General features: G+C 55.1%; 10 protein-coding genes across 10 annotated transcripts; 4 read left to right on the top strand and 6 right to left on the bottom strand.

Moving 5' to 3' along the window:
• Positions 1 to 394: 394 nt before the first annotated feature.
• Positions 395 to 2,834, bottom strand: BO66DRAFT_451064 (WSC domain-containing protein; the record flags this gene model as incomplete). Its single annotated transcript, XM_025651848.1, has 9 exons — positions 395 to 535; positions 610 to 896; positions 961 to 1,009; positions 1,099 to 1,272; positions 1,332 to 1,402; positions 1,480 to 1,841; positions 1,932 to 2,247; positions 2,347 to 2,402; positions 2,470 to 2,834. 9 exons carry the CDS (start codon positions 2,832 to 2,834, stop codon positions 395 to 397), a joined length of 1,821 nt encoding a protein of 606 aa, XP_025504065.1.
• Positions 2,835 to 3,258: 424 nt separating this feature from the next.
• On the top strand, positions 3,259 to 3,813 carry BO66DRAFT_401301 (uncharacterized protein; the record flags this gene model as incomplete). The annotated part of the gene is made up of 1 exon (XM_025648757.1): positions 3,259 to 3,813. One exon carries the CDS (start codon positions 3,259 to 3,261, stop codon positions 3,811 to 3,813), a length of 555 nt encoding a protein of 184 aa, XP_025504066.1.
• Positions 3,814 to 4,543: 730 nt separating this feature from the next.
• Positions 4,544 to 4,897, top strand: BO66DRAFT_438249 (uncharacterized protein; the record flags this gene model as incomplete). Its single annotated transcript, XM_025651046.1, has 1 exon — positions 4,544 to 4,897. The coding sequence occupies one exon, from the start codon at positions 4,544 to 4,546 to the stop codon at positions 4,895 to 4,897; it is 354 nt and encodes a 117-aa protein (XP_025504067.1).
• A 290-nt stretch (positions 4,898 to 5,187) lies between these two features.
• On the bottom strand, positions 5,188 to 5,866 carry BO66DRAFT_451069 (Apc13 domain protein; the record flags this gene model as incomplete). Its single annotated transcript, XM_025651849.1, has 2 exons — positions 5,188 to 5,574; positions 5,645 to 5,866. Coding segments are annotated over 2 exons (609 nt in total), but the record flags the coding sequence as incomplete, so codon positions are not given.
• Positions 5,867 to 6,117: 251 nt separating this feature from the next.
• BO66DRAFT_411267 (translation initiation factor eIF2B subunit delta) lies at positions 6,118 to 8,022 on the bottom strand (the record flags this gene model as incomplete). The annotated part of the gene is made up of 2 exons (XM_025649280.1): positions 6,118 to 7,146; positions 7,288 to 8,022. 2 exons carry the CDS (start codon positions 8,020 to 8,022, stop codon positions 6,118 to 6,120), a joined length of 1,764 nt encoding a protein of 587 aa, XP_025504069.1.
• Positions 8,023 to 8,413: 391 nt separating this feature from the next.
• Positions 8,414 to 10,788, bottom strand: BO66DRAFT_391758 (kinesin-3 family protein uncB). The gene is made up of 2 exons (XM_025647333.1): positions 10,488 to 10,788; positions 8,414 to 10,412 (listed from the first exon to the last, which is right to left on the bottom strand). The coding sequence occupies exons 1-2, from the start codon at positions 10,771 to 10,773 to the stop codon at positions 8,716 to 8,718; spliced, it is 1,983 nt and encodes a 660-aa protein (XP_025504070.1). The 5' UTR covers positions 10,774 to 10,788; the 3' UTR covers positions 8,414 to 8,715.
• A 926-nt stretch (positions 10,789 to 11,714) lies between these two features.
• BO66DRAFT_322378 (uncharacterized protein) lies at positions 11,715 to 11,945 on the bottom strand (the record flags this gene model as incomplete). Its single annotated transcript, XM_025643754.1, has 1 exon — positions 11,715 to 11,945. One exon carries the CDS (start codon positions 11,943 to 11,945, stop codon positions 11,715 to 11,717), a length of 231 nt encoding a protein of 76 aa, XP_025504071.1.
• A 1,099-nt stretch (positions 11,946 to 13,044) lies between these two features.
• Positions 13,045 to 14,428, top strand: BO66DRAFT_373835 (YoaK family protein; the record flags this gene model as incomplete). Its single annotated transcript, XM_025645566.1, has 2 exons — positions 13,045 to 13,718; positions 13,824 to 14,428. The coding sequence occupies exons 1-2, from the start codon at positions 13,499 to 13,501 to the stop codon at positions 14,426 to 14,428; spliced, it is 825 nt and encodes a 274-aa protein (XP_025504072.1). The 5' UTR covers positions 13,045 to 13,498.
• Positions 14,429 to 14,683: 255 nt separating this feature from the next.
• BO66DRAFT_451079 (uncharacterized protein) lies at positions 14,684 to 16,129 on the top strand (the record flags this gene model as incomplete). Its single annotated transcript, XM_025651850.1, has 5 exons — positions 14,684 to 14,757; positions 15,049 to 15,368; positions 15,398 to 15,654; positions 15,879 to 15,967; positions 15,997 to 16,129. The coding sequence occupies 5 exons, from the start codon at positions 14,684 to 14,686 to the stop codon at positions 16,127 to 16,129; spliced, it is 873 nt and encodes a 290-aa protein (XP_025504073.1).
• A 946-nt stretch (positions 16,130 to 17,075) lies between these two features.
• Positions 17,076 to 18,596, bottom strand: BO66DRAFT_84668 (uncharacterized protein). The gene is made up of 2 exons (XM_025653647.1): positions 18,173 to 18,596; positions 17,076 to 17,908 (listed from the first exon to the last, which is right to left on the bottom strand). The coding sequence occupies exons 1-2, from the start codon at positions 18,425 to 18,427 to the stop codon at positions 17,234 to 17,236; spliced, it is 930 nt and encodes a 309-aa protein (XP_025504074.1). The 5' UTR covers positions 18,428 to 18,596; the 3' UTR covers positions 17,076 to 17,233.
• Between the last annotated feature and the right edge of the window lie 4,408 nt (positions 18,597 to 23,004).

Here is a 23,004-nt window from a genome sequence, read left to right on the forward strand (position 1 = left end):
CAGCCGTACTTAAGCCACACGCCGGGAGGTTAGTAGTTGGGTGGGTGACCACCAGCGAATCCCTTCTGTTGTATGTTTTTGCTTAGCATTTTTGTCTGCATTACAACTGTAGTCAATCGGAGGGTACCTATGATCGAGAATCCCAAGGGAAGGAAGACCCAGGGAACGCCTCCTTAACCATAATATACACACAGTCACAAAACCCATCAACGATCTGCCTTTAGCGCTCACATTGGAACGATCAATGTATTCAAGATACCGGCATCGAAGCCGGTGTCGGGGTTATACATGTATACCTTTCTGCTTGAAGTCCAGCTCTCACCCCACCGGCTCATCACTGATCAAAACACTAGGTGGCGAGCAACTGGGTCTATACCTATCTCCCGAACAAACCCTAAACCTCACAAGCCGGAATCGCCCCGGAATGAAACGCAAACAGCGGCTGCGAGCCTGACGCCACCGTCCAGCTCTCCACCAGCTCATTGCTGTTCAGCGTCTCGATCGTACATTCATCCACTGCGCCCACGTACAGAAACTGTGTTGCGCGTAAAGTACGTGTTAGCGGGTCTCTGCCGTGCAGTCATGACACCAGGGGTAGCTGATACTCACATTCGGTTGCCAGGCGTCCGTCAGCAGGATACTATCCGGGTCCACGGGGAGACGGGCCACCAATGCGCTGAAATCACCCGCGCTGACGCCCGGTTTGGCGAGCAGGCCGATAGGCGTCGACGTCGCTGTCGCGGTGCAGGAGGTCGTGCTGGTTGCGGAGGGGGTGGTGGTTGCGGTGGCGAGGGTGGTGGGCGCGAGGGTGGTCGAGGCGCCGGTGTCGGGGCCTGTGCCGCCGCCGCTGCTTCCGGAGCCGTGGAAAAATTCCCAGATGGTCGCCAGGGCTAGGACTGGGGGATTATGTTAGAGACACATGGCATGCGAGGAGGGGAGAACACAGAGGGAGACAAGTACAGAATCCACTAGCGACAGTGAGAGTCGCGCCGACACCGATGAGGTCGAGCTATATACATGGGTCAGTCAGCATTTGGCCAATATGGAAAAAGAAAAAAAAAAAAAAAAGAGATATACTGGGGATCAGGGCTGTCATACCGCCGTCTCGGCTTCGGCCGCAGCAGCCACAGCATCAACCTCGGGTTGTGCATTATTCGCGGCAGCATCCTGGAGTTTGGCCACGGCCCCTTTGACAGTGGTCCACACGTTCCCCAGCAGCCGGGCCATGTTGGACGCGGTGATACCCCACTCCTCGAAGACCGTTTCGGGGACCTGCAATCCCCAACACTCAGTACGCAATGCCAAATCAACCGGGGAATCAAAAAGCTCACCGTCTCCGTCCCAAACGCATCCCGCTGTCTCCCAATCGTGAGCCTCCGATCCCCCAGCGCTTGAGTCCTCGCTACACACACACCACACCACATAATTAGCCCTTCATTAACCAAGATCGAGATCGCAAGGGAAGAGAACACAACATACCGGTATTAGCCTGCGCCTCCTCGATCTTCCTCTGATCCCCCATCAATGTCATCTCAAACTCATTCAGCGTCGCTGCATCTCGCTTTCTCGTCGTCGATGTCGACGAAAGATACGCCGCGAGCTCATCCATGTGAGCCTTATAGTCCGCAATGACCTGGCGTGCATCTGCAACAGTAGCATTATATTGCTGCACCGCGTCCGCCAGCTCGGCGAGGGTGGGACTGCTCCAGGACGCATCCTCGTAGACCTGGATGCGGCCGCCGTCGCCGCAGAGCTCCGTGGGGTTGCCCGCACACGGGGTGTTGCAGTCGCCCGTGGCGTATTGGTCCGGGCCGTGGAGGGTGTTTCCGACGAAGCATTGGCTTTCGAGTTCGATTTGTGGTTAGCTTGGAGGGGTTTCTGAGGGGAGAAGGGATATGGGTGGCTTGGTTAGTAGGGGGCGTGGGACTCACCTCCCGAATTCGACACCGGCGTAGCGCCAGTAGCTGGCTTGGGCGAGGGCTATGCATTTTTCAACGGTCATGCCGTCGGCGCTGCCGTCTTCGCTGGAGTCGGCGACGAGGAGGCGGGCGTCGGCGGAGTCAGCATAGCAGCCGTTGAATGTGAAGGTGTCGAGTTGGGGGGTGAGGGTGGGGGTGGGGGGGTCGGATGAGGTAGCTGGTGAAGAGGTGGATGAGGAGGAGGAGGAGGAGGAGGAGGAGGAAGAGGAAGAGGAAATTGAGGGAGCAGCAGAAGTAACAGCAGAGGTAACAGCAGAGGTAGCAGAAGCTGCACTAGTTACAGCACTGGTTGTCGGCGAGATACAGCTATCGGTCCCACAGCTATCTCCCACGGGACACGCATTGCACAGATCCACTTCGAACACACATTCAACACCCGGCCAGCTACAGCATTGTGTCCCAGCAGGATAGGCATTACCATGGCTAGAAGAGGGTTTTGTCAGCAATATGATTCACAAAGACGTGGCGGAACTCTGAGGGTTCTACATACCAGCAAATCGAAGTCACGGAGTTCACCCCATACAGTGCCCACGAATCGTTGCCCAGGCTTTTAACAGCGCAGTACCTCCAGTTGGTCGTCGTGCAGAATTGTACCCCCTCAAAACTCTGGCACTCAGTCCCTGCCGCACAGTTCATGGAACAGGAGGTGGGATCACACAGCCAGCCATCCGGACAGGAGGGATCCGACGAAACCGAGTCACGGATGGAGAGGTGGCTACCCGTGGCTGAGGGCAGGATGACTGGGATCGTAGTAACCACGACTGTCGCAGTTTGAGTCGGAATTTGGTCTGCGATGGTGCCAGAGATAGCGGTAGCTATGGCAAGCAAGACCCAAGCCCTAAGTCGTGCTGCCATGGTGTGTTGCCCAAGCAAGGTGGTGAATCGAGAGGTTTGATGATGGCTTGAAACTCAACTAGGAGAAGATGAGTGGGCTTATATACACTGCATTGTTCTCTGAATCGGAAAGCAACATAGTATTACAATCATGACCAATCTCTGAAAAGCATAGCTTCCCATTCCAAAAAATCCCCGCATTTATGTCTCACTTCCAGGAAGGGCTCCTCGTGTTCCTGCGCGTACTGGCGGACTAGTGCGCGCTTTCAATCTCATCCCGAACTCAGGGCTGCGGCCTTGCTGACATCAACATCAGCGATAGCCTACAAACGCAACCGGAAAAAAAGATACTTAATGTCAAATCATCCAGGCGCAGAAGACTCGCTTGCAAATTGAAGAAAAAGCCATCCCAATTCCTGTTACCCAAGAGAACACACCAACCAAGATGCTCCTGCCACAAAAATCCCACCTCCTGCCCATTCTGCTCCTGCTCACAGCCCCCATCCTCGCGCTTCCCTCCCTTGAAGATGCCCGTGACCTACTCTTCCCCAACCTCCAACGCAAGTACGATGCTGTCGCGCACGCCCTCGCCCCCCGCGATACCCAAGACCTGTCCAACCCCTTCAACTGCACCACCGTCTGCGAAATCACCAACAGCAACCTCCGCGCCGGCCGAAACGCCTGCATCAACGTGAGCAACGGCGCCACGGGCGGTGGGGCCATCCTGCATATGGCGGGCTCGACGGTGACGGCGGGCAACAATATCAACATCAACCTGGACGACGCGAGCGCGAACCGGCTGGTCGTGCTGTGGCTGGAGAACGTGACCTTCGCGGCCGGAGGCACCATCAACGTGAACTTCGGGGAGAATGGGTGTCTGCTGACCGATGAGGACTGTGAGGTGGTCATCTACATGAGCAATGTGACCTGGGTGGCGGGGAACACCACGCGGACGGTGGACACGTTTGCTTATTACTCGCGCTTGGACAAGGGGAAGTGAAAGATGAGAATGGGGACTGGGTCGGATCGGGCGAGCAATGTTTTGGAGGGGCCGCTATCTATTTCTTGGGTGAAGATTCTGGAGGTGGATCTATGTTTGGATTACAATTGACGATGAGATGATTGAGCAGGGCTTGGCTTGTAGATATAATTAAGGTTTCTCAGGGACAGACCCCGCCTGGTGGCGCGACTGAAAGGTCTCGGTGCACACCAGCAGATTAGCTGCAGAGGGAGAAGAATGCACACGAAGGAATTGTGGGCCAGGGAAGACACCAAGACCCTTGATACTAAAATACGAAACCTTATCAGGCAGTATGGGGGAACGTGCAGGGGGATTGATAAGGCTGCTGAAGAAAAGAGGCTGACAATAGATTGACGACCCGCACGGCTGGATGCAGGAACTGAAACCTGAACAATGCTATCTAGCGCTGAGCTGTCACGGGTGGTCAGAAACTCGTGCGTGAGCGGACTAGCGGACTAGCGGACTAGCGGCGGACTTCTCCGCGCAGGCGCCAAGGAATCCCGCTGGGCCCTAAGGGTCTATTGAAAATCGATCAAATCCTCTTATAAAAACGACCATGCCCCCACAAACAGAATATATATTACACTCCACACATTTCGGTACTCCATACGGCAGCCACACCGGTATCCATACCCCGATGCACCTCAGAACTCTCATTATATACACAGAAACTAACTAGACGAAAGATCGAAACCCGCCCCCCCCAAAAATGAAGCCCACCTCCCTCGCCAGCGTTTTCGCGCTGCTCGCAACCGCAGCCTTAGCCCTGCCGACCGAGACCGAAGAGAATCACCTCGAGGCCCGCGTGCTGCAACCGCAAGTGTACGGCCGCACCTGCTACTGCGGCGATAACTGCAACACCGTGTCCTGGCTGTATGCGTGGGAATGGAGCGACGGCGCCTGTTTCAACTTCTACACCGGCATGTCGGCCGCCTGGATCGATGCGGGATCCGCCTGCACCTTCTACAATGCGGCCAATTGCCAGGGCAGCTACATGGCGTCCTCGAGTACGTGTACGAATTCGAATGTGGGGTGGTTGTGGTCGGCGCGCTGTCGGCGGTAGTGTCGCTGCTGCTGGCTGGTTAAGTGTTCATGTGATGTTTTGGTGGTTTGGGGTGTGTTTCACACGCTCGAGAATAGTATGGAGGGGATTTTGTTTGATGCGCCCACGGGCTTCTACAGTATTCTTGGTTGGTCCTCGTTTTAACTAGTTGGGGCCCGGATTCTATCGAATACACATTGATCTGACATTCAAATATACGGTGCGCAAGTTGTAGTTCTCTTACCCAGATAAGATAAATACATACGACCACAGGGTGTGGAAAACAGGGCTTCCCGTCCGCTCAGCCGTACTTAAGCCACACGCCGGAAAAAAAAAACCCGACTAATCCCAAACGCAGCATGCTGGTCGGGCACCACATCGTCCTCGTCCTCCGGATTCGGCGGCTGGAACTGCGGCGCGACGTAGATCTCCTCGATCGGGAGGTAGGACGGGTTCGCGCCGGGAGGCACGTTCGTGTTGGCGTTGGCGGCTGCGGCTGCGGCTGCGGCTGCGGCCGCGGCGATGGAGTAGCTGTTGGAGGCGAGGTTGGTCGAGGAGGAGGAGGCGGCGAGGAGCAGGGAGGAGGAGGCGGAGGAGGCGGCAGCTGCGGTGTGCGTGTGTGGGCGCGCGAAGTCTTCGAAGTAGTCGGCCAGGCGGGGGTGGTGCATGTGGATTTGGTGCGGGGTGGAGTCTTTGCTCTTTTAGGCGGGGGGGGGGTTAGTATTGGTGTTTGTATGAGGGGGATGGGAGGACAGGGGAGGGAGGTACCATTTTGGTTTGGTTCTTCGGGTGTAGCTTTGTGTGGTGGTGGGTTTTGGGTTTGGGGATGGGATGTGAGGTTCGTTGAGATTGGTGAGGTTGGTGAGGTTGATATGATAGTGATTGATCGCCGAGAAGGTGAGAAGGTGAGAGAGGGAAGGTATGATGTGGTTTGTGGTGATTTGTTTGAAGAATGGGATGCGATGGTGGTGGTGGTGGTGTTGGAGTTGGAGTTGGCGGAGATAAGAAAGGTTATCGGAGACAAGAGATGGGAACGAACTACAGTACGGAGACAGTGTACAGCAACAGCAACAGCAACAGCAACAGCAACAGCAACAGCAACAGCAACAGCAACAGCAACAGCAACAGCAACGGGACTACACTAGAGCAACTCTACTACTACTCTCTACGACCACAAGCCCCTACCAAACAATCTAATCAATTTTCTAATCATAATACATACTAGCATCCCACGCCCCCCATCACAAATTCGTGCTCATGCGATGCACAATCGGTACCGCACTCGGAGGCAAGCTGCCCATCTCGGTGACCACCATATCCACATACTCGGCTGGCGTGACATCGTACATGATGTTGAGCAGCTGCAGGTTGGCCGACTCCTTCCACCCCGTCAACGGCGACGAGACATTCTGCGCCAGCGTGTTCGACTCCGCCGCCGCATTGGCTGCCGCCGCTGCCGCTGCCGCCGCCGACTTCCCACCACCGCCGCCGCCCTTCTTCGCGTCCGCCGCGGAGACCGTCACCGCCGCCGGATCCGGCAGGCCGGTCAGCTGCTGCATGGGCTCGGCGGTGATCAGCTCGTCCGCGTCGGCGATCTCGTTGACGACGATACTGTCGAGCGCGACGCGGTCGGTGAACTTGACCGTCTCGCAGCAGACGATGACGGGCACCTCGACGCCGCCGGCGCGCTCCTTGGCGCTCATGGCGACCAGCGCGGTGCCGACGCGCGAGTACAGCCGGCCGTTGCTGGTCATGGCGTGCGCGCCCAGGAAGACCTTGCTGGCCGCCTTGATGGCGTGGCTGATGCCGTGCACGAGCGAGTACTGCACGTCCAGCCCGGCGTTGGCCAGCGTGCGCGCCAGGCTCTTGCCCTCGAACAGCGGCCGCGAGTCGATGATCGAGACCCGGAACTTCTTGCCCTGCTTGTGCGCCAGCAGCAGCGTCTGCTTGACGATCGAGCTGCCCGCGAACGTCACGATCACGTCCCCGTCCTGGATCTTCTGCGCCGCGCTGCTGGCGATGACCTGGTCCGCCACGGTGATCTTCTCGCGGATGAAGCTGTCGATGAACTCGCCCAGGAACGCCTTGGCCTCCGCCTCGGGCGTCGAGGGGTCGATGGACGAGATGGCCAGCTTGAGGGCGCGGATCGCATTACCCTGGCTGATCGACAGGGGCCGACAGGTCGACAGGTAGGTGATCTGGTGGGAGAGGTAGGTCGTCAAGTGACGAGGGAGGGAGGTTCCCATGGGCGTAGTGTACGCTTCGATGACCTGCAGCGGTCGGCGTCAGCAGTCAAAAACAGAATCAACTCCAGAGCATTAGTCCCAGCAAATAAGCCTCGCCCAACTCCCTATCCCAGACTATAACCCCGGTCCTGCCACAGCCAAGTCTAAAAAGAGAATAAAACTCACCCTCTTGAAAGCCAACAAAGTAGCCACACACCGCGCACTACTCCCACAAACCACATAATCCCTCATCTGCAACCCCAACGCCAACACAGCCGGATGCACCTCCTTGCCCGCCCCGGCGACCGTCGTCCGTCTCTGCTGCCCATAAAGATGTCCAAACACCGCCACATTCTTATCATCAGCCTTCTTACCACCCTTACTCTCCCCACCACCACCACCGCCAGCACTCTTCTCCAACCCCCCAGCCGGCACCGCACCAGAGACACTACCTCCCCCACCATTCTGCGAGGCATTCTGCGCGGATCCCCGACGAGGCACCTGTTTCGATCCAGAAGCACCAGCAGCCGATCCGCCGCCGCCGCTGCCATCCTTCTTACCGGGCGTGGCGGCACCACCAGACGGAGCTCCCCCGGCGGGGCCGGAGGACTCGCGTTCGGCGCGTTCGCGGGCCCGGCGCGCGGCCTTTTCGGCCTTGGCTCGCTTTTTCAGTTCGGCGGGGGTCAGTTGGGCGGTTGCGCTGTCGGCGGGGGCAGCGGGAGCGCTGGTGGCAGCGGTGGCGGCATCTTTGGATTTGGTGGCCGACTTGGAGGGCTTTTGTGATTGGGAGGACGGTTGCTGCTTCGTGGGTTTCGAGGAGGTGGATGCGGTGGAGGGGGTGGACGTGGTGGACGTGGTGGGAGTAGCAGCTGCTGCTGCTGCAGGTGAGGGGGAGGGCGCGGTCGGAGTTGAGCTCGTCATTTCGCCGGTCGTGGGCGTGGTCGTCGCGGTCGCGGTCGCGGAGACAGGGGATTGCGAGGAACTGTTGTTGGTGTGCGCTGACAGGATCGGGGTGGTCATCAACAGGAGAGATTTCCAGAAAGGATGACGGCCGGCGCGACAAGCATTGAGGTGAGACCAGAGAGATTGAGAATCAGGTTCCAGTTGTTGCGGGCGACTTTTTCGGAGCGGATTGGGAAACGGAATGTGGGGAATCAGAAAAGGGCTTGAGTCACGAGTTTGGTTTCCGCGTCGGATAAAGAAACCCTCCATCTGGACGGATTATTCGTTACTCCAAGTAGGACAGACTGACTTCACATTATTTCTTACTGTCCTCCGTAAGAGGTCCTTCTTCCTTCGTCAGAGTAACACTCGGCTCTTATATGCCGTCATTCCATTCAACTCATTCGGGCATCAAAACATTTCATCGTGGCGCGGTCTGGCGGGCATCTCCTCGAAGATCCTACCATACATACAAATCGTTCCATCGTGGCATCAGTACATGAGTTCAAACAGCAAACGAATCACAGCACGCCAATAGCAAAGATAACCATCTCAGTCCAGCTATTATAAGAACCGGAGGTCTTCGGAATCACACCATTTAGTCCAACACCAATCCGCATAACGCCGTCGAATCCCAGAAAGCCACCCCACGCTGCAGTCAAACATCTCCGACTATCGATTGTTGCCCCAGATGGCGCCTAAGGCTCGTCGGCTCTTTCGATCCTTTTTCGCCGGTTGAAGGGGTTGGAATCGTTCATGGTCCGTCGCCAACTTGCGTTTGAACACACTCAGGTCCTCCAACAGGTCTTCCATGTGTGCCTGCATCTGGTGCGCTTCCAGATGAGTCGAGTTCTCGTCACTCCCAGGGGTGCTTTCTTCTTTCCGTATCGAATTCGGCTCCGACTCGTCCCCGGATGTAGGGGCTGGAGACAGAGCCCGACTGTAGCGCTTTCGCGCGGACGGGGAGCCATCGTTTTGATTCACACTGTACAGGCTGCTCCGCCGCTCCGGCACAATCACCGGGGGGATGGGGTTCCGGATACTATCCAACGCCAATTTGAGATGGTTGCGAAGGGCCTCGTTCTCCGTCTGCAGCTGGCGGATCTTGCACTCGCTGACCATCTTGGTTTCCTCCATCAACCGTTGCATTTTCTCCACCTTTTGCTGGTATTCCTCGAGCCGCTCGTTCTGAATCTCGCTCTCCCGCCGGTTGGCGGTCGCTTGGCTAACACTCAGCTGCAACGTGCGGATGGTTTCGGCCATCTCAGCAATCTGCTTGTCGCGCTCCGCAGCAGACAGGTGGTCCTGGTTGACTCGGGCACGCGTGCGAATCCGCTTGGCCTGGTCGGCATACCGCAGCGTTGACAGCGTTTCTTCGTAGTCGGAGGGTGAGATGCACGCAATCATGGCGGTCTTGGAGTTGCCGCCGAGACTGTCTTTCAACAGCCAGGTGAGGATCGAATCTCGATAGGGGACGATGTCCTTGCCCTTACGCTTCGCTGGACGGCCCTGCTGCGGGTCAGCTAGGGCCGCAATCACCCGTCCCAGCGTCGTCAGCGATTTGTTGATATTGGATCCCTCCCGGAGACGCTGGCCGGTCGCCTCGGTGGACTTGGCTCGCTCCGAACCCGCCAGATCGACCAGACGGATCCGCGCCGTCCGCTCGGTAGTCTCGTCAGTCGACAAGTCATGGTGGATCTGCTTCAGCGTGATCGTGAAGACCGCATGCGACCGCGAGGAGGTATCGTTCATCTTGGTGCTGGCCACTGTCCGGGACATATCGCCTTTCCGCATGTACCGCATAATCTCCCCGTAGTCCTTCACCGTCACCTCGGTCAAATCCTTGACATACGGTCCCTCCGTCGGGGATTCGCGGATGCGGAGGTAGTGTGGGGGCTCCGTGCGCGGCACCAGCAAGTCACGCACATGCTCGTTGTAGACCTCAAAGTACGAGACGCGGACGTTGTAGCTGATATCCGGAGCTTCGGCGGTTTCAATCCGTTGGAACAGGTCCTCGCAGGTCCGTGGGATCAAGCCCGGCTGCTCTGACGTCCCCATCATGGTATAGCTCTTCCCGGAGCCCGTTTGCCCGTACGCGAAGATGCAGGTATGGTACCCCTCAAAGTTGTGGTCCAGAAACTCCTCTCCCAGACAGTTGTACACATCCTCCTGCGTCGCGTAATGTTTATCTTTGGTGTTGTGCGACCAGAACGAGTTGTCGAACACAAACGACTTATCCTCCTGGACCTTTCCGCGCGCCTGCGACTTGGGTTTCCCTTCGTCATCGGGATTGGATCGAGGTGCCCGTAGCTTGGTTGTCTGGGTGTGCGGGTCCATGGAGATCAGACATTGGGCTCTTCGCTCGATTTCTGGAGTTCATTGGGCAGTACCAGCCCGCGATCAGCTTCCTCACATCCTGCTTCCATCCGTGGACAGAGACATACCTCTAGGCAGAAAGGTCCGCACTCGGACAACAACGCGGACGTTCCCCCCGGGTGAGGGGCTGGAGAGACCATCGACTCGACGCGCCGCGACGGGAACGCTTTCGCGAGCACGCAGCGAAGGGCTCGAGGCGGTTGACCGTAGCATGGCCGCAGAAGCGGTCATCGCGTGGGAGGATGGGCTAGTGATGCCGGTGATAGCGGACATCGCAGATGACGTGACCGAAGCCGGGGAGCTGAGCCCGTTGCCGTAGCCGAGATGGCGGTAAACCCGGGGATCCAAGGCCATGTCGGAGCCGTGATCGAGTAGAAACTGCAAAAGCTGAGTGAGGTGCTCGCGCTGGCGTTGCAACAGGCAGTGATACATACGGGCAGGGCCAAACAAGAAAGACAACTGCGGTCAGGTCGTCACTGCTTGGTTCGTTGGGGGGCCCCCCGTGCACCGGATAAGTTGTCCTTTCCCGTGGGCAGGGAGATCCAATGATTTAGTAGCAGGCGCAATGCTCCGGGGGACTTTCGGGTTCGAGGTTGGTCAATCAATCGCACTTTGGTTCTAAACAACAATGATCGGCCGGTGGCATGGGTAGCTACTATGAAACGGAGTAGATTGTCAACAGTTCGGGATCGAATTGGGGGCTTCTGCGATGGAAAGTCAAAGAGAGAAACATGCAGCAAAGAACGCAAGGAGGTCGAAGACAAGACACACCCTCTCTGGAGAGTGAGGCGCAAGAAGGCGAAAGAGAGACAGTAACAGACAGTATGGACTTAGTAGCAATGAATGAGGAGGTCGCGATATGGAGAGGGACCGGACTCGTTTGGGGATGTCCCGATGGGGACTAGACTACAGCCTTAGGCCGCGGTAAGGCCATCTCCCCGGCTGCGGTTGCCATAGCAATTTATCCCGAGACCAAGTCTCTGGCCCATTTCCAAGTGCTGAGAGATGAGACAACTTAGAAGTGGATCTAGTCAAGGCAAGTCCATTGTGCTACAGTGGGTCAGAAGAGGAACCCCGGATGTTTGGAATCTTCGACATTCCGATGTTTCAATCACAACTAGCACAAGTGGTTACTAACATAATTCCAAACCAATTCAATTCAATTCATGTCATTTCATCTCATTTACACATGTCTCAATCGCATAGCATAAGGCTGACGCCGATAGACGCAGTCGCTAGTCGACTGTGCCTCTCACTGACCGTCCTTAAGACAGTCCTGATTCAAATCTGGGAGTTTAGTCGAAGTCATCGTTGGCCGCAGCAAACATGTCTCCTTCGTCCTGGCCTTGACTGCGGCCGCCTTTAGACGCCTTGCCCATCTTGTCACCGTCAACGTAGGAGATGGGATCAGGCACAGGGTTGCCGTCGCGGTCCATGGTGGTCTCGAACATTTCTTCCGGACTCCAATTGGCAGTGGGATCGTCTTTCTTCGAACCGCCGGCCTGATTCTGGGCGATTTGCGACATGCGCGAGGTGGTTTTAGCTTTTGAGGACTGCATGGTAGAGAATCGTTCTGTTCTCAATTAGTCGCAAATATCGTAAACCGTATACCCACAATGCAGTCGACAGCAGCACTCCTGAGACAGGATGGACAGCCAGCGTACCAGTGATGATACAGTTATTCGATATTGGTTCCAAGACTGATTGCACTAATTCTGGGTATGTCCGAGAGCCGGTCACGGTGGGAATCGAGGGGATTATATGGCCCACGGTGGCACAGATGATGCGACAATGACGCTGGGACTTGAGGGAGTGGCTCATGAAGTGGTTGCGAAGCTGATTGCTTCCCCGCAAATTGGTGAGGTCATGACGGGAGTTGGCGATGAGAGGTATTGGTTGCAGCCTCGGGCTGGCCACGACATCCCTCTGGTTCGGCTGTCAGTTCACGTCAGGTTCCACGGATAACTCCCTCCTTTTTATCCAACGCGAGTTCCATGGTTGAGCCGATGCCATATGGCTGACGGATTTCATTGTGTGGAGGATAACAGACGGGGTCGGGACGGACCAACGGATGTCACCAGCATATTCACGATAAGCAGCCAAGAATGCGGAATCCGCCGGAGGGCTTGGGGTTCGGAGGGTAGGATAGGAGAAGAGGAAGGCAGACAGGAGATAGGGCTATCGGTTGCAGGCTGCAGAGGGGTGAAGAAAACGCCGAGCCGTGCAGAAGCAATAATGGATAATTGGTGATCGGATGCTGATGCACGAGGGAGGGAGACTAGAAGGGACTATCGCTGTCGGTAGACCAGACTGCCCCGATTGCCACGCTCTCTTTCACCAGGTGGGCTGCCTCATGTTGATGGAGTGGAAAGTTCTGTGCGATGTGGTAGGAATGTATTGCAAACCTTGAAGTTGTGGATGGCACTTCTCACAGTCAGCCAGCTTACATACCATACAATCATTCGGACAGTGCAGTACAGGCCTGTACAGTACAGGACTGTACATGGACTGCATCCTCCACTTCAATTCAGCCCTATCCGACCGGGTGGATCGAATGAGCAACTGGCGGGATTCTCAGTGCTCATCCTTCGCCTCTGCTCTTCCCACTCTTCCCATCCCCATCCACCCGTTGTTTGACTCACGAAAACATCAATGCAGCGCCAAGAGAAACAGACTAAACGAGTCTGCACTCTGCAGTAGTGGACTAATGGCAATGGCGCAATCTGGACAATCCGCCCCGGTGAGTCTTGGGGTTGCCATTTGGTGAGAAGAGGCAGGGAAGAGACCAATCCGCGGGTCTTATCGTTTGGCCAAGATGTAACTAGTCATCGTGCGCCGAGAGACGATCTTCATCACTGTTCATGTTTTTTTCACTCTTTCTCGCCCAGGCTACCTGTCAGCTCCGGACTTTGCTCTGAACATTTTCTTCCGAGGCCGGTTGTCGGCGCCGCCGTCGATAAATACTGTGACTACCCCAGGCCCGGCGCCGGCGTTGTGCAGGCCCAATTTCCCGACTCTTCCTCTCTGTCCATATCAGTTGGTGGTATCAAGTCAGAAACTACTACCCCAAATCCCACTCATGGCGGAGAAGCCCCCAGTCTCGTCTACCCCCGAGGGGAGCGACCTCGAAGCCTCCGACCCGGAACCCCAGATGAAGAAGCTCACCTTCTCCCAGCGCTGGAACCAGAATGTCGACCCGAAGCACACCGACCTCATCTGTTTACTGCTGTGCTTCACCACGGGGCTCTGCGACAGTAGTGCATATAATGCGTGGTCGTGTTTCTTAGCCATGCAAACGGGTACGCCATCCTCCCTCTTACCTGCTCACCTTATCTTCCCCCTTCCCTCCTCCCCCTCTCCCCCTACTATCCCCTCACCCTAACTAACACCAATCCATTGCCCAGGAAACACCATCTTCCTCGGCCTAGGCGCCTCCAACCAACCCGCCAACAAACCGTGGGGCTGGCTGAAATCCCTCATGAGCATCGGGTGGTTCTTCATCGGGGCGCTGGTCTTCGCCAACCTGACGCGACGCAGCGGCAACCGCGCGCGGGGCACTCTGGTGCTCTCCTTCCTGGCGCAGACGATCCTGATCATCATCGCCGTGGCCATCATCGAGGCCGATCTGATCCCGCACACCTCGACGGACAGCAAGCTGACCGGCGGCCGGCTGTTCCTGGAGCTGATCCCCATCGCGCTGCTGGCGTTCCAGTCCGCGGGGTCGATCACCTCGTCGCGCGCCCTGGGCTACAACGAGATCCCGACGGTCGTGCTGACCAGCGTCTACTTCGACGTGGCCTCCGACCCCAAGCTGCTGCAGGTGCCCAACGGGAACGTGAAGCGCAACCGCCGGATCGGCGGGGTCGTGTTCCTGTTGATCGGGGCGATTGCGGGCGGGTGGTTGAGTAAGACCTCGGGCGGGATGGAGTCGGCGCTGTGGATGGCGGCCGGGGTGAAGTTGGTGATTGGGTTGGGGTGGTTGGTCTGGAAGGGGGAGACGAAGGGTTGAGTGAGGTCAAGGGGGGGGAGGGGGTAGCTGGCGGATTGAGTAATGTTGTGGTTTTGAGATATAGATGTGAATACAGTACATTGATAGAATTCCTACTTGGTTGATTATGTGTGTTGATTGAGTCAAAGTGTACTGTAGACTTGAGTTGCTGGTGGCAGACTATACTACCTACCTACCAATTCGTCCAAGAACCTCTCAAGAATGCAATTACTTAAACGGGCCACAATATGAAGCTATACATTATCCTATCTACACATGTCCACCCGTATCCCCACGTACAGCACCGGCCCTATAGTACTCATCACTCTATACATGCAACCTCCTTTAGAGTAAGTACCCTAACTTGAACCCCCCGCACCACACAACAGCTTCCCCACGCTTTAATCATGCTACCTCACTATTTCATCTAGTTATAATATGACGATCTGGGGGAGAACCCCCAGACCCCCCTTTCTTTCAACTTCTCAGTATCCTCAACCCCAAGGCCAAGTTATTATATAACAATCTGGGGGAGACCCCCCAGACCCCCCTTTCTTTCAACTCCCCAGTAACCCTATCCCCGAGTCCAAGTTATAATGTGACGATCTGGGGGAGAACCCCCAGACCCCCCTTTCTTTCAGCTTCCTGGTCACCACTCACCACTCACCCCTCACCCCTCACCAACAACCAGGACAACAACAGCGAAATAGAAACACCACAACCAAACCTCAACACACATACAAAATCTACGCCCACCACACCCCCTCAGCCACCAACACCACTAAACCGAAGTCCACCCAGAGAACCCATCCCAGCCAACCACCACAAGAGGGTCACGGGTACCAGTCCCCAACCTCAGCTGCATCCGGCTCTGGCCGCGAGCCTGGAAGGCGAATACCTAGTAGATGGGGTAACTGGCTGGATGCGGCACTGGCTTCCAGTTTCACTCTCCACCAGCTAAGTAAGTAGGTTTCCCTCCACCAATACTAGCGGGTACCGTCGGTCCCCACTTAAATTGCACCCACGCATTGAACTTTGAAGTCCCGATGACCCTAACCCTTCCCCACCTCCAACAGATCAAACCCCTCATCCCCTCCTCCACCACCTCCACCACTGCACTGCACTGCACTACGCATGTAGCTTCTAGGAAGACAATAGAAAAGACAATAGCACAACCACAACCCCAATCCCACTCAACTCCTCACACTCAACCCCATCAGAGATCAAACACTACCCAAGTACAGACAGTAAGTTAATGTACAACAATCCAACAAAGACCCCAAAATAACCACCCTACATCATCACCACCACCACACCCAACCCAGAATCCAGTACCCAGCAAGCATAAGAATCAACGTCATCCAGACCCAAACAAAAGAGCCAACCCGCCTTCCCTCAATCTACAAACATAAAAATCTCAGTATGTACATACCAGACAATAACCGTGCATGCATAACACGCACACACCCAGCATTCCCGTCCGTCACGTGGACTCACATTCTCCGAGATCATACATTCCCACCCATTCTCGTACGAGTACAGCACAGTGCAGTACTACTAGTATGTCTACGCACATACCCTGGAAACAGTATGACCTCGCCAACCGCCTACCGCCTACCGCCCACCATCCACTATGTACTGTACTATATTGCAGTACGTGAGAAGTGCATGTCTTGTCTTGCAGAGCAGGATAAGTACAAGTACAAGTACAAGTACAAGTAGGTGGGTGGGAGGTGGTAGGTACAGCCACTGTAATCATTTCCATTCCCACATGGTCAACTTCGCCACACGAGGGCGCGGAGGAGGGGGGGGGGCGCCGGCCATGCGTGCATGCATGCATGCCATGCACGAGAGAGGAATTCTGCAGGCTTGAATGAGGCCCGGGGGGAACTCTTTCCGAGCATTCCTTTGCATTCTGTGAGTATGCATCCTATATGGGCTTGCTCTTGCTCTCTGGGTTTATGGCGGGGTTCGAGGGACAGGGGCTTTGGGTCATTGGTGTTGATGTATACGTAGGCAGGAAAGGGCTCCTGTTAAGGCTGAGGGCCCGTGGCTGAGGGCAAGGGCTGAAGTGCTGGGATGAAGGGCTGGGCTGAAGGGCTGGGCTAAACCCAAGGCGAGAGCATCACCACGACGGCGGGCGCAGCCACAGCCTTCTTGGTGTGACCTACGTAAGCAGACTAGAATCCTTATGATCACATTGCGACCCTTCAAAGGAATCATTGTATCAGTTGTATACTGTACTATATGTCTATCAACGGTGAAAGATTGTAAATGTAGGCTAAGGTGTCTAACCCCGCCAGTCCCACAAAAAAAGAATGATTCAACCAGCAGTCCCGGGGCGAAACAGTGATCGCAGAATGGTATCATCAAAAAGACAGATCGAAACGAAGAAAAAAGCCCACAGGTATCGCAGCAGCAACAAGCAGCGGAGTTCGCAGTTACGCCGTGTGAAACTGAACAAGGCACGCCAAAGGAAAACAAATCCCCAGCCCAGAAATTAGAAGTCATGCTTGAAAGCTTCGAAAACAAAAAAGGCAATTCCAGAACGCAACCAGAAAAAGAATTCGCGTAAGAATGATAGACGGGACTGTTCACCCTGAAGATGCACCAATAAGATGGAGTCACCAAACGCGCTGAAATGCAAGCCGGCCATTAAATCCAAGCAGTGTAAGTCGGCAACAACTGCATATGTATCCTGTAATCCTGCGTAATGCGGATAGTGCTGTCAAAAGCTCCCGTGTAAAAACCAGAAAAAAAAAACCAAAACAAACAAATCAGATACTGCTTTTGAGAGTCGTAGTCGCAGTCGCAGTAGAAAGAAACCTAGGCAGCCGACGGGCGACGGAGAATCTCTTCGCAGTTGGCGTCAAACCGCATGTTCCACAAACGGATGCTGTTCATCAGCTTCTCCGTACTCTCCAGCTCGCGATCCCGGCCAAAGATCGTCTCCACAAACTCACAGCCGGCATTGCGGCCCATCGACACAGAGCCCTTGCCCCCTTCGCGCTTGGCCGCCTTCCACATGAACTGCTCACAGGTTTTGAGCAGCTTCTTGAACCGCGCCCACAGGCGTTCCCCACTCTGCAGGAAGTCCTCCACGACCTCCTGCGCCTCGGGGCGCCGGATGCGGTCGAGACATTCGTCGGCTCTCTTCACCTTCCCGGCCAATTTGATCAACAGCAGCCACAGGTCGCCCGCCACGTCCGCCATGGGCGTCGAGGCCCCATGCGTGAACACGGTCCAATCGTAGATCCACTTGCCCAGTGAGTTCGCGTCGAAGACACTGCCCAGAAGAATGATCGGCATCTCCGTCGGGTCCCAGTTCTTGATCGAGTAGCCCGGGGGGATCCCTGCTCGGGCAGCGTCGGCTTCTGTGGCTTTGGGGGCCGGCTTGGAGGTGGGAGCGGACGGCTTTGGCTTGTTGGGCGTGCGGGTGGAAGTGGATTGACGGCGCGCCCGAGATCGCTTGGCCGCATCAGCATCTTCTTGGGCAGGCACCTGGTTATAGTAGAAGTATTGATCAGTGGGTGGCTTGGGCTTGCGGTGAGACGTCGACGGTTTGCGACGCGGAGGACTGGGTTCCTCGCGGAAGACGTATCGCGGCGCATCACCGTCGGATCCATCGTCGACCACATCCACAAAGATGGGCCGGGTGTGCGACGGGTGCGACGGGTGGGCGCCGGCATGCTCCCAAGGGCCCGCCGCTGGGGCCCCGGACATGGTGCTGCGACGGCGAGAATAGCCACCAAAAGAAGCACTTACAGGATCGTGCTTGCGCGGTGGCGTGCCATATTCAGGCATCGCTTCGTAGAACCCTTGCCCATACCCAGCATACCATCCGGCGGTTTCTTTGGGACCGGCGTAGCTGGCTTTGCGATTGTGACGCTTCGAAGGGCCGCGCGGCGAGCCGTAAGCATTGGCGAAGGGGGAAGCGTAGTAGGCGTAGTGAGGAGACGTGGGAGGAGAGGTCGTATAGTCGTAGGACCACCCGGGAGGGGGAGTGGTGTAGTGATACATTATCGAGAAACGTGCATAGGAATTCGAATCACGCTGGCAATCAAAAACAGGTCGTGGACGAGAGAACTTTTCGAACGTAGGGGATAACCTCCCGATCGCGAGATATTAAAGGCAAGAACAGAAACAGCACAACCCAGATGTATTATACAGGATATCGTAGCAACAAGCCGATCGACGCCGAAGCAGGGGACAACGAAATCGGAAGATTGATGGGAGAGAACCGTCACCGTGGTGCGGTTTCTGAGGGAGAGGAGGGATAGAGCTGTATGTGCCGAGAGTGCATTTGAACGTCGTTCGCTCTATCGAACGCTGAATGGGCGAAGTCGTTGAAGGCGGCTATGCAGAGAAGCAACCTGTGGTCCCTAGAAGACTCTATCGGAGTCCGCGACAATAGTGGCGAACAAGCGCAGGCAGCGGTTGAGACTCGCTTGAATCGCTTAGACTTCGTTCATCTAACCCAGATTATTGTTGTTGTTGTTGTTGTTGTAGAGGTTGAACCCGAACAGGGTGTATGAATGGTAGATGGATGGATAAATGATTTCAAGGGGGGGAGTCCAGAGGGAGTGGAGGAGACAACCGGTTTTGTAACCACGGGACAGAATTGCAAGGGTGGACTTGGTGGACTTGCGAGTGGGGGCTGCACCAGTGGTAATTTTCTGCGGCGGAGCCACTAGTCTCTTGTGTCTTAGTCTCGCTTTGGGGGTGGAGGCAGCAAAAAGTGACCTCTCGCGTTCGTTCCCGTTTCGTTCTCGGCTTTACAATACCGTATCTTATGTGGTGGTGGTGGTGATGATGGAGGGAGGGATGGGTGCCTTGGGCGCGTTTCAGGCCCAACAAACTCCCACTCCCAAGAGGGAGGGAGGGAGGGAGAGAAAGGGAGGAAATGGAACGGAATGGGAGGGGAGGAAGAAACACCAAACTGAAACCAGAGTGATGCTGCACTGGGTTTTAGAATTTGCTGCTGCTGCTGCTGCTGTTGCTATGAGAAGAAGAAGCTGATCACCTTCCAGCTCATTTCCAGAGTCATCACCCACTACACCCTCTTTTCCAGAATCCCACCAAGGTGATCAGGTGGAGAGTACTGCTCCCTTATATACACTTCCAAGGAGGGGGGAATGGATGATTACATGAAATTGAATGAATGAAATGCGCAGAATTGCCGCCCACATTGTGCACTGCGGTCACTCTCCATGCCTGCCACTCGCTGACTCTTACTCATCATGGCGACAGGGCTCCCGTGGGACAGAGTCATCTGAACAATCCCTCTATTAACTTACTTGCTACTAGGTAGACATACGATCAATCCCCTGTTGGGCATCCCCTCTCCCCTCCCATCCTGATTGACGTTGCTGAAACAAGACGAAGGAAGAACAAGATGTTTGTTGCCGCAACAGAGCAGAGCAGAATCCGCCCCTCCACTCATTCGCGTCAACATGGCCGTACATGGCGAACAGTGAGATGTTCGAACCCTCATCACCTTGTAGATAAGAGTCACGCTCTGCGTCATTGGCTGGACGCCTCGTCCAACATGGCTGGGGATTTCCCGCATGGCATCCGATGTACGTACATTACCCTACCGTTGGAGCCTGCAGGCAACGCGATGGAGCTGGCGAGCCGATCCAGTCGATAGTCCTTCATTCAGTAGTCCGGTATGCCAATGAGTCAATGAGTCATGGAGAGATCACATTGCCACGGGTGGCTCAGTCATAATCGTCGAGTAAGTTAAGCGTTGATAATAATAGTCAGCCATCTCTTCTCAGCATCAGCCCCAAGGCTTCTATATTCAACTGCAGGCAGGCTGTGGCGAAGATGACGCTGTCGCGCAACCACCAAGTCTTATAACTTGGTGTCACATCAATAGATTGACGAAAAATTGCAAAGGATCGAAAGTACGTGGGATCGATTAGTCGATTGCTGTTAATAGAGATAGTCCGAAGCCACTACTGCTGTAAGATCCTGTAGAGCGTCTTATCGTTTGGGTTGGTTTGGTTCCATGGACAGCGGGTGCGGATGAGCCCGTCAACCGGTCGACAAACCATGGATACATAACTCCAGGTAGGCAGGCATTTCCAGCCCGGTGGAACCAAATGGCATGGATATCTCCTGTTGTGGCCACGAGCACTAGTGGTGTAGTGTAGTTGAGTTAAAATGTTGGGCAACTTGGGTGTTTCTTTTGGTTATGGTGGATGGGCGTTACCGCTGCCGCCCAGCAGCTGGGCAGCAACCACCCATACGGTTGGACAGACCGCAATTTGCACAGTTGAGCGCGGGAGTCTAAAAAAAAAGGACCCTCCTTTCACAATTAATTCTCCGGCCGGGCAGATCCCTGATTTTCCTGCTTTTTCTTTTTCGAGAAGAAAAAAGAAGCAAATAAACAGGTGTGAAGTTCGGATGGAAAAGGTATCTGAGTTGAGACCGGGGCGATTGGAAACTGCAAACAGTATCCTGTGTTGTACTGTGCAAAGTACTCCGCGTACTCCAGACTCAGAATCTCGCTTTCTGACAGGCCTGGTCGAGGCGCGAATGTGATAGGGCTAAGGGCGCTTCCCCCCCCCCTTCCATGCAGGCTGGACCGCAAACGAGGGTTGCAAAATCGCAGGTCACAGTGCACTACACTACCAAGAAGAGTAACTTACAGTACTTCTTCCCTTCTGCCCCACCATGATTTGAGCCATGGCTTAGTGACTATCTTAATATCAATCCCGACTGGCTCAGATCCTGTCCAATAGCACAGAGCTGCTAAGAGTCTTAACCCCCCGGGGCGAGTGAGAACGCTACGCAATCGGAGTTGCGCAGCCAGTTATGTCCGACGACCCCTGGCAGATAGATAGGCAGCCCTTTTTCTCTTGGGTGTCTGGTTGCACATGGCGCTCGGGGTCCAAAAGCAGGTCAAAGCCCAGATGTGATCATGGTTACGTGGTGGCGTCTATCGGAGAGGTCCCGGTACAAGCGATAAAGGAAGATGGAGATGTCTCTTGTCTTTGAGAGATGTCTCGCTTGCTGGGTCCAACTCCAGCATTGACTCGCTTTCAGAGAATGCGATAAACGCCATCGCGGCACTGGCTCCACCCATTGGACGGGCAACGGAGACGCGGACGCGGGATGAGGGTCCGGTGGGTGCACAAGAGCTGATCGACTCAGGAAGTATCTAGTATATAAGTCTCCGTACTAAGTAGACAGTCCGTAACCGGGCACTGAGAGGAAACTCCGGCTTGCGCAGCGCCAACGGTCCCAATGCATTCAAGAATTATCCCGAGCAGCAGCAGTGATTTCCTCTCCGGAAGAGAGCTGCTAGCAGCCAACTAGCGCCTACATACTATAGAATACTACTGATTGATAGTCAGACCAGGGGGAGGGGAGGGGGTCATCACAAGCGCGAATCGATGTGACCTGCAATTCCCGTCACTGTTCCCAACCATTCAGCATTCATCTATTCAATCAAAGCACAGACTGAAAATAGAAGTTCTCTGGAAAGAAAGAAAGAACACGGCACAGCTCGCAGAGCACAGAGCACTATCAGAGCTAAATACAAATTAACATGTTTTTTCCCACTCCACCCACCGCCCAGGTCTCCACCGGCAGAGTTTTCACTTTTCACCGTCCCTTGCTTGTTTCTCGGAGCCGGAGATCTAGAATTGCGACTGTTGTTATTGTTGTGGTGGTGTTTGTCTACAATATCTACTACTAAGTATGTCTGTACGGTAATGTACATACAATACGGAGAACTCCCCACTCCGTACACAGCCAGCCAAATAATACAACTTACGACCACCACCACCCTCGTTCTGCCGACACTTGCTTGTTGATTGGACTATCAATCTGACTGCGACAAGCCAATTGAGGGCCCCCTCAGCTATGCCTCCCTGGCTGTAACGTTATCTCACTCCGATGTGTACAGATCTCCTCTGCAGCCGACCGATGCCAAAAGACCACCCACCTCCTTTGGTGTCGTGGTTTCAAACGCGATCCTCCGTCGCCATTCATCAGCCGTGTTTACTTCGAATCCCGGCCACATGCCGATCTCACGCGCGCGCGCGCCCCCGCGACTTGAATTCTGGCCATAATATGTGGGAGGGAGGTATGTAGCATTGTGTGGGTGACAGATGCATGCCCTTACCCTGAGCCCTAGTCATCAATTGACCTCCAAGTACAGTACTGTACAGCGTAGACCTCCCGATGCTTGGACACATCAGCAACAAGGCACAGCAACAAGGCCAGCAACATTGGCGCAATCGTACTTCTCGAATCCAGCGGCAATCAGAACTTACCGGGCATCTTACCCACGGCACAGTTCCGACTAAACCCCTAACTACGTAGGCATAGACCCTAAGTTACGCACCTCAATGCAGTAGACCATCTAGCCCGAGAACCCAATCAACTTTACCTAAAGATACTCCGATCCTGAGGATTTAGTCTTTGGTACGGAGCCTGAGAACTTCATACCTAGTCTCCATCCATGATAGATTCCGGTAGTCCCCAATCTGATCCAACTCAACCTGCCAAAAAAACCAACCAACCAACCAACCACCTTCACCTAGTACTGGGTACTGTACATATTCTACCCCAAGAAACCCCCC

This window comes from Aspergillus aculeatinus (genome assembly GCF_003184765.1).
Source record: "Aspergillus aculeatinus CBS 121060 unplaced genomic scaffold BO66scaffold_23, whole genome shotgun sequence".
Classification (NCBI taxonomy): Eukaryota; Fungi; Ascomycota; class Eurotiomycetes; order Eurotiales; family Aspergillaceae; genus Aspergillus; species Aspergillus aculeatinus.

Bases quoted from the DNA above. Each gene is read 5' to 3' on its own strand.
- BO66DRAFT_391758 (XM_025647333.1), bottom strand. From the start codon at position 10,773: ATGGCCTTGGATCCCCGGGTTTACCGCCATCTCGGCTACGGCAACGGG. The intron at 10,413-10,487 runs GTATGTCTCTGT...AATGAACTCCAG, and splicing joins GCGGACCTTTCTGCCTAGAG to AAATCGAGCGAAGAGCCCAA.
- BO66DRAFT_84668 (XM_025653647.1), bottom strand. From the start codon at position 18,427: ATGTATCACTACACCACTCCCCCTCCCGGGTGGTCCTACGACTATACG. The intron at 17,909-18,172 runs GTAAGTGCTTCT...TACTATAACCAG, and splicing joins CACCGCGCAAGCACGATCCT to GTGCCTGCCCAAGAAGATGC.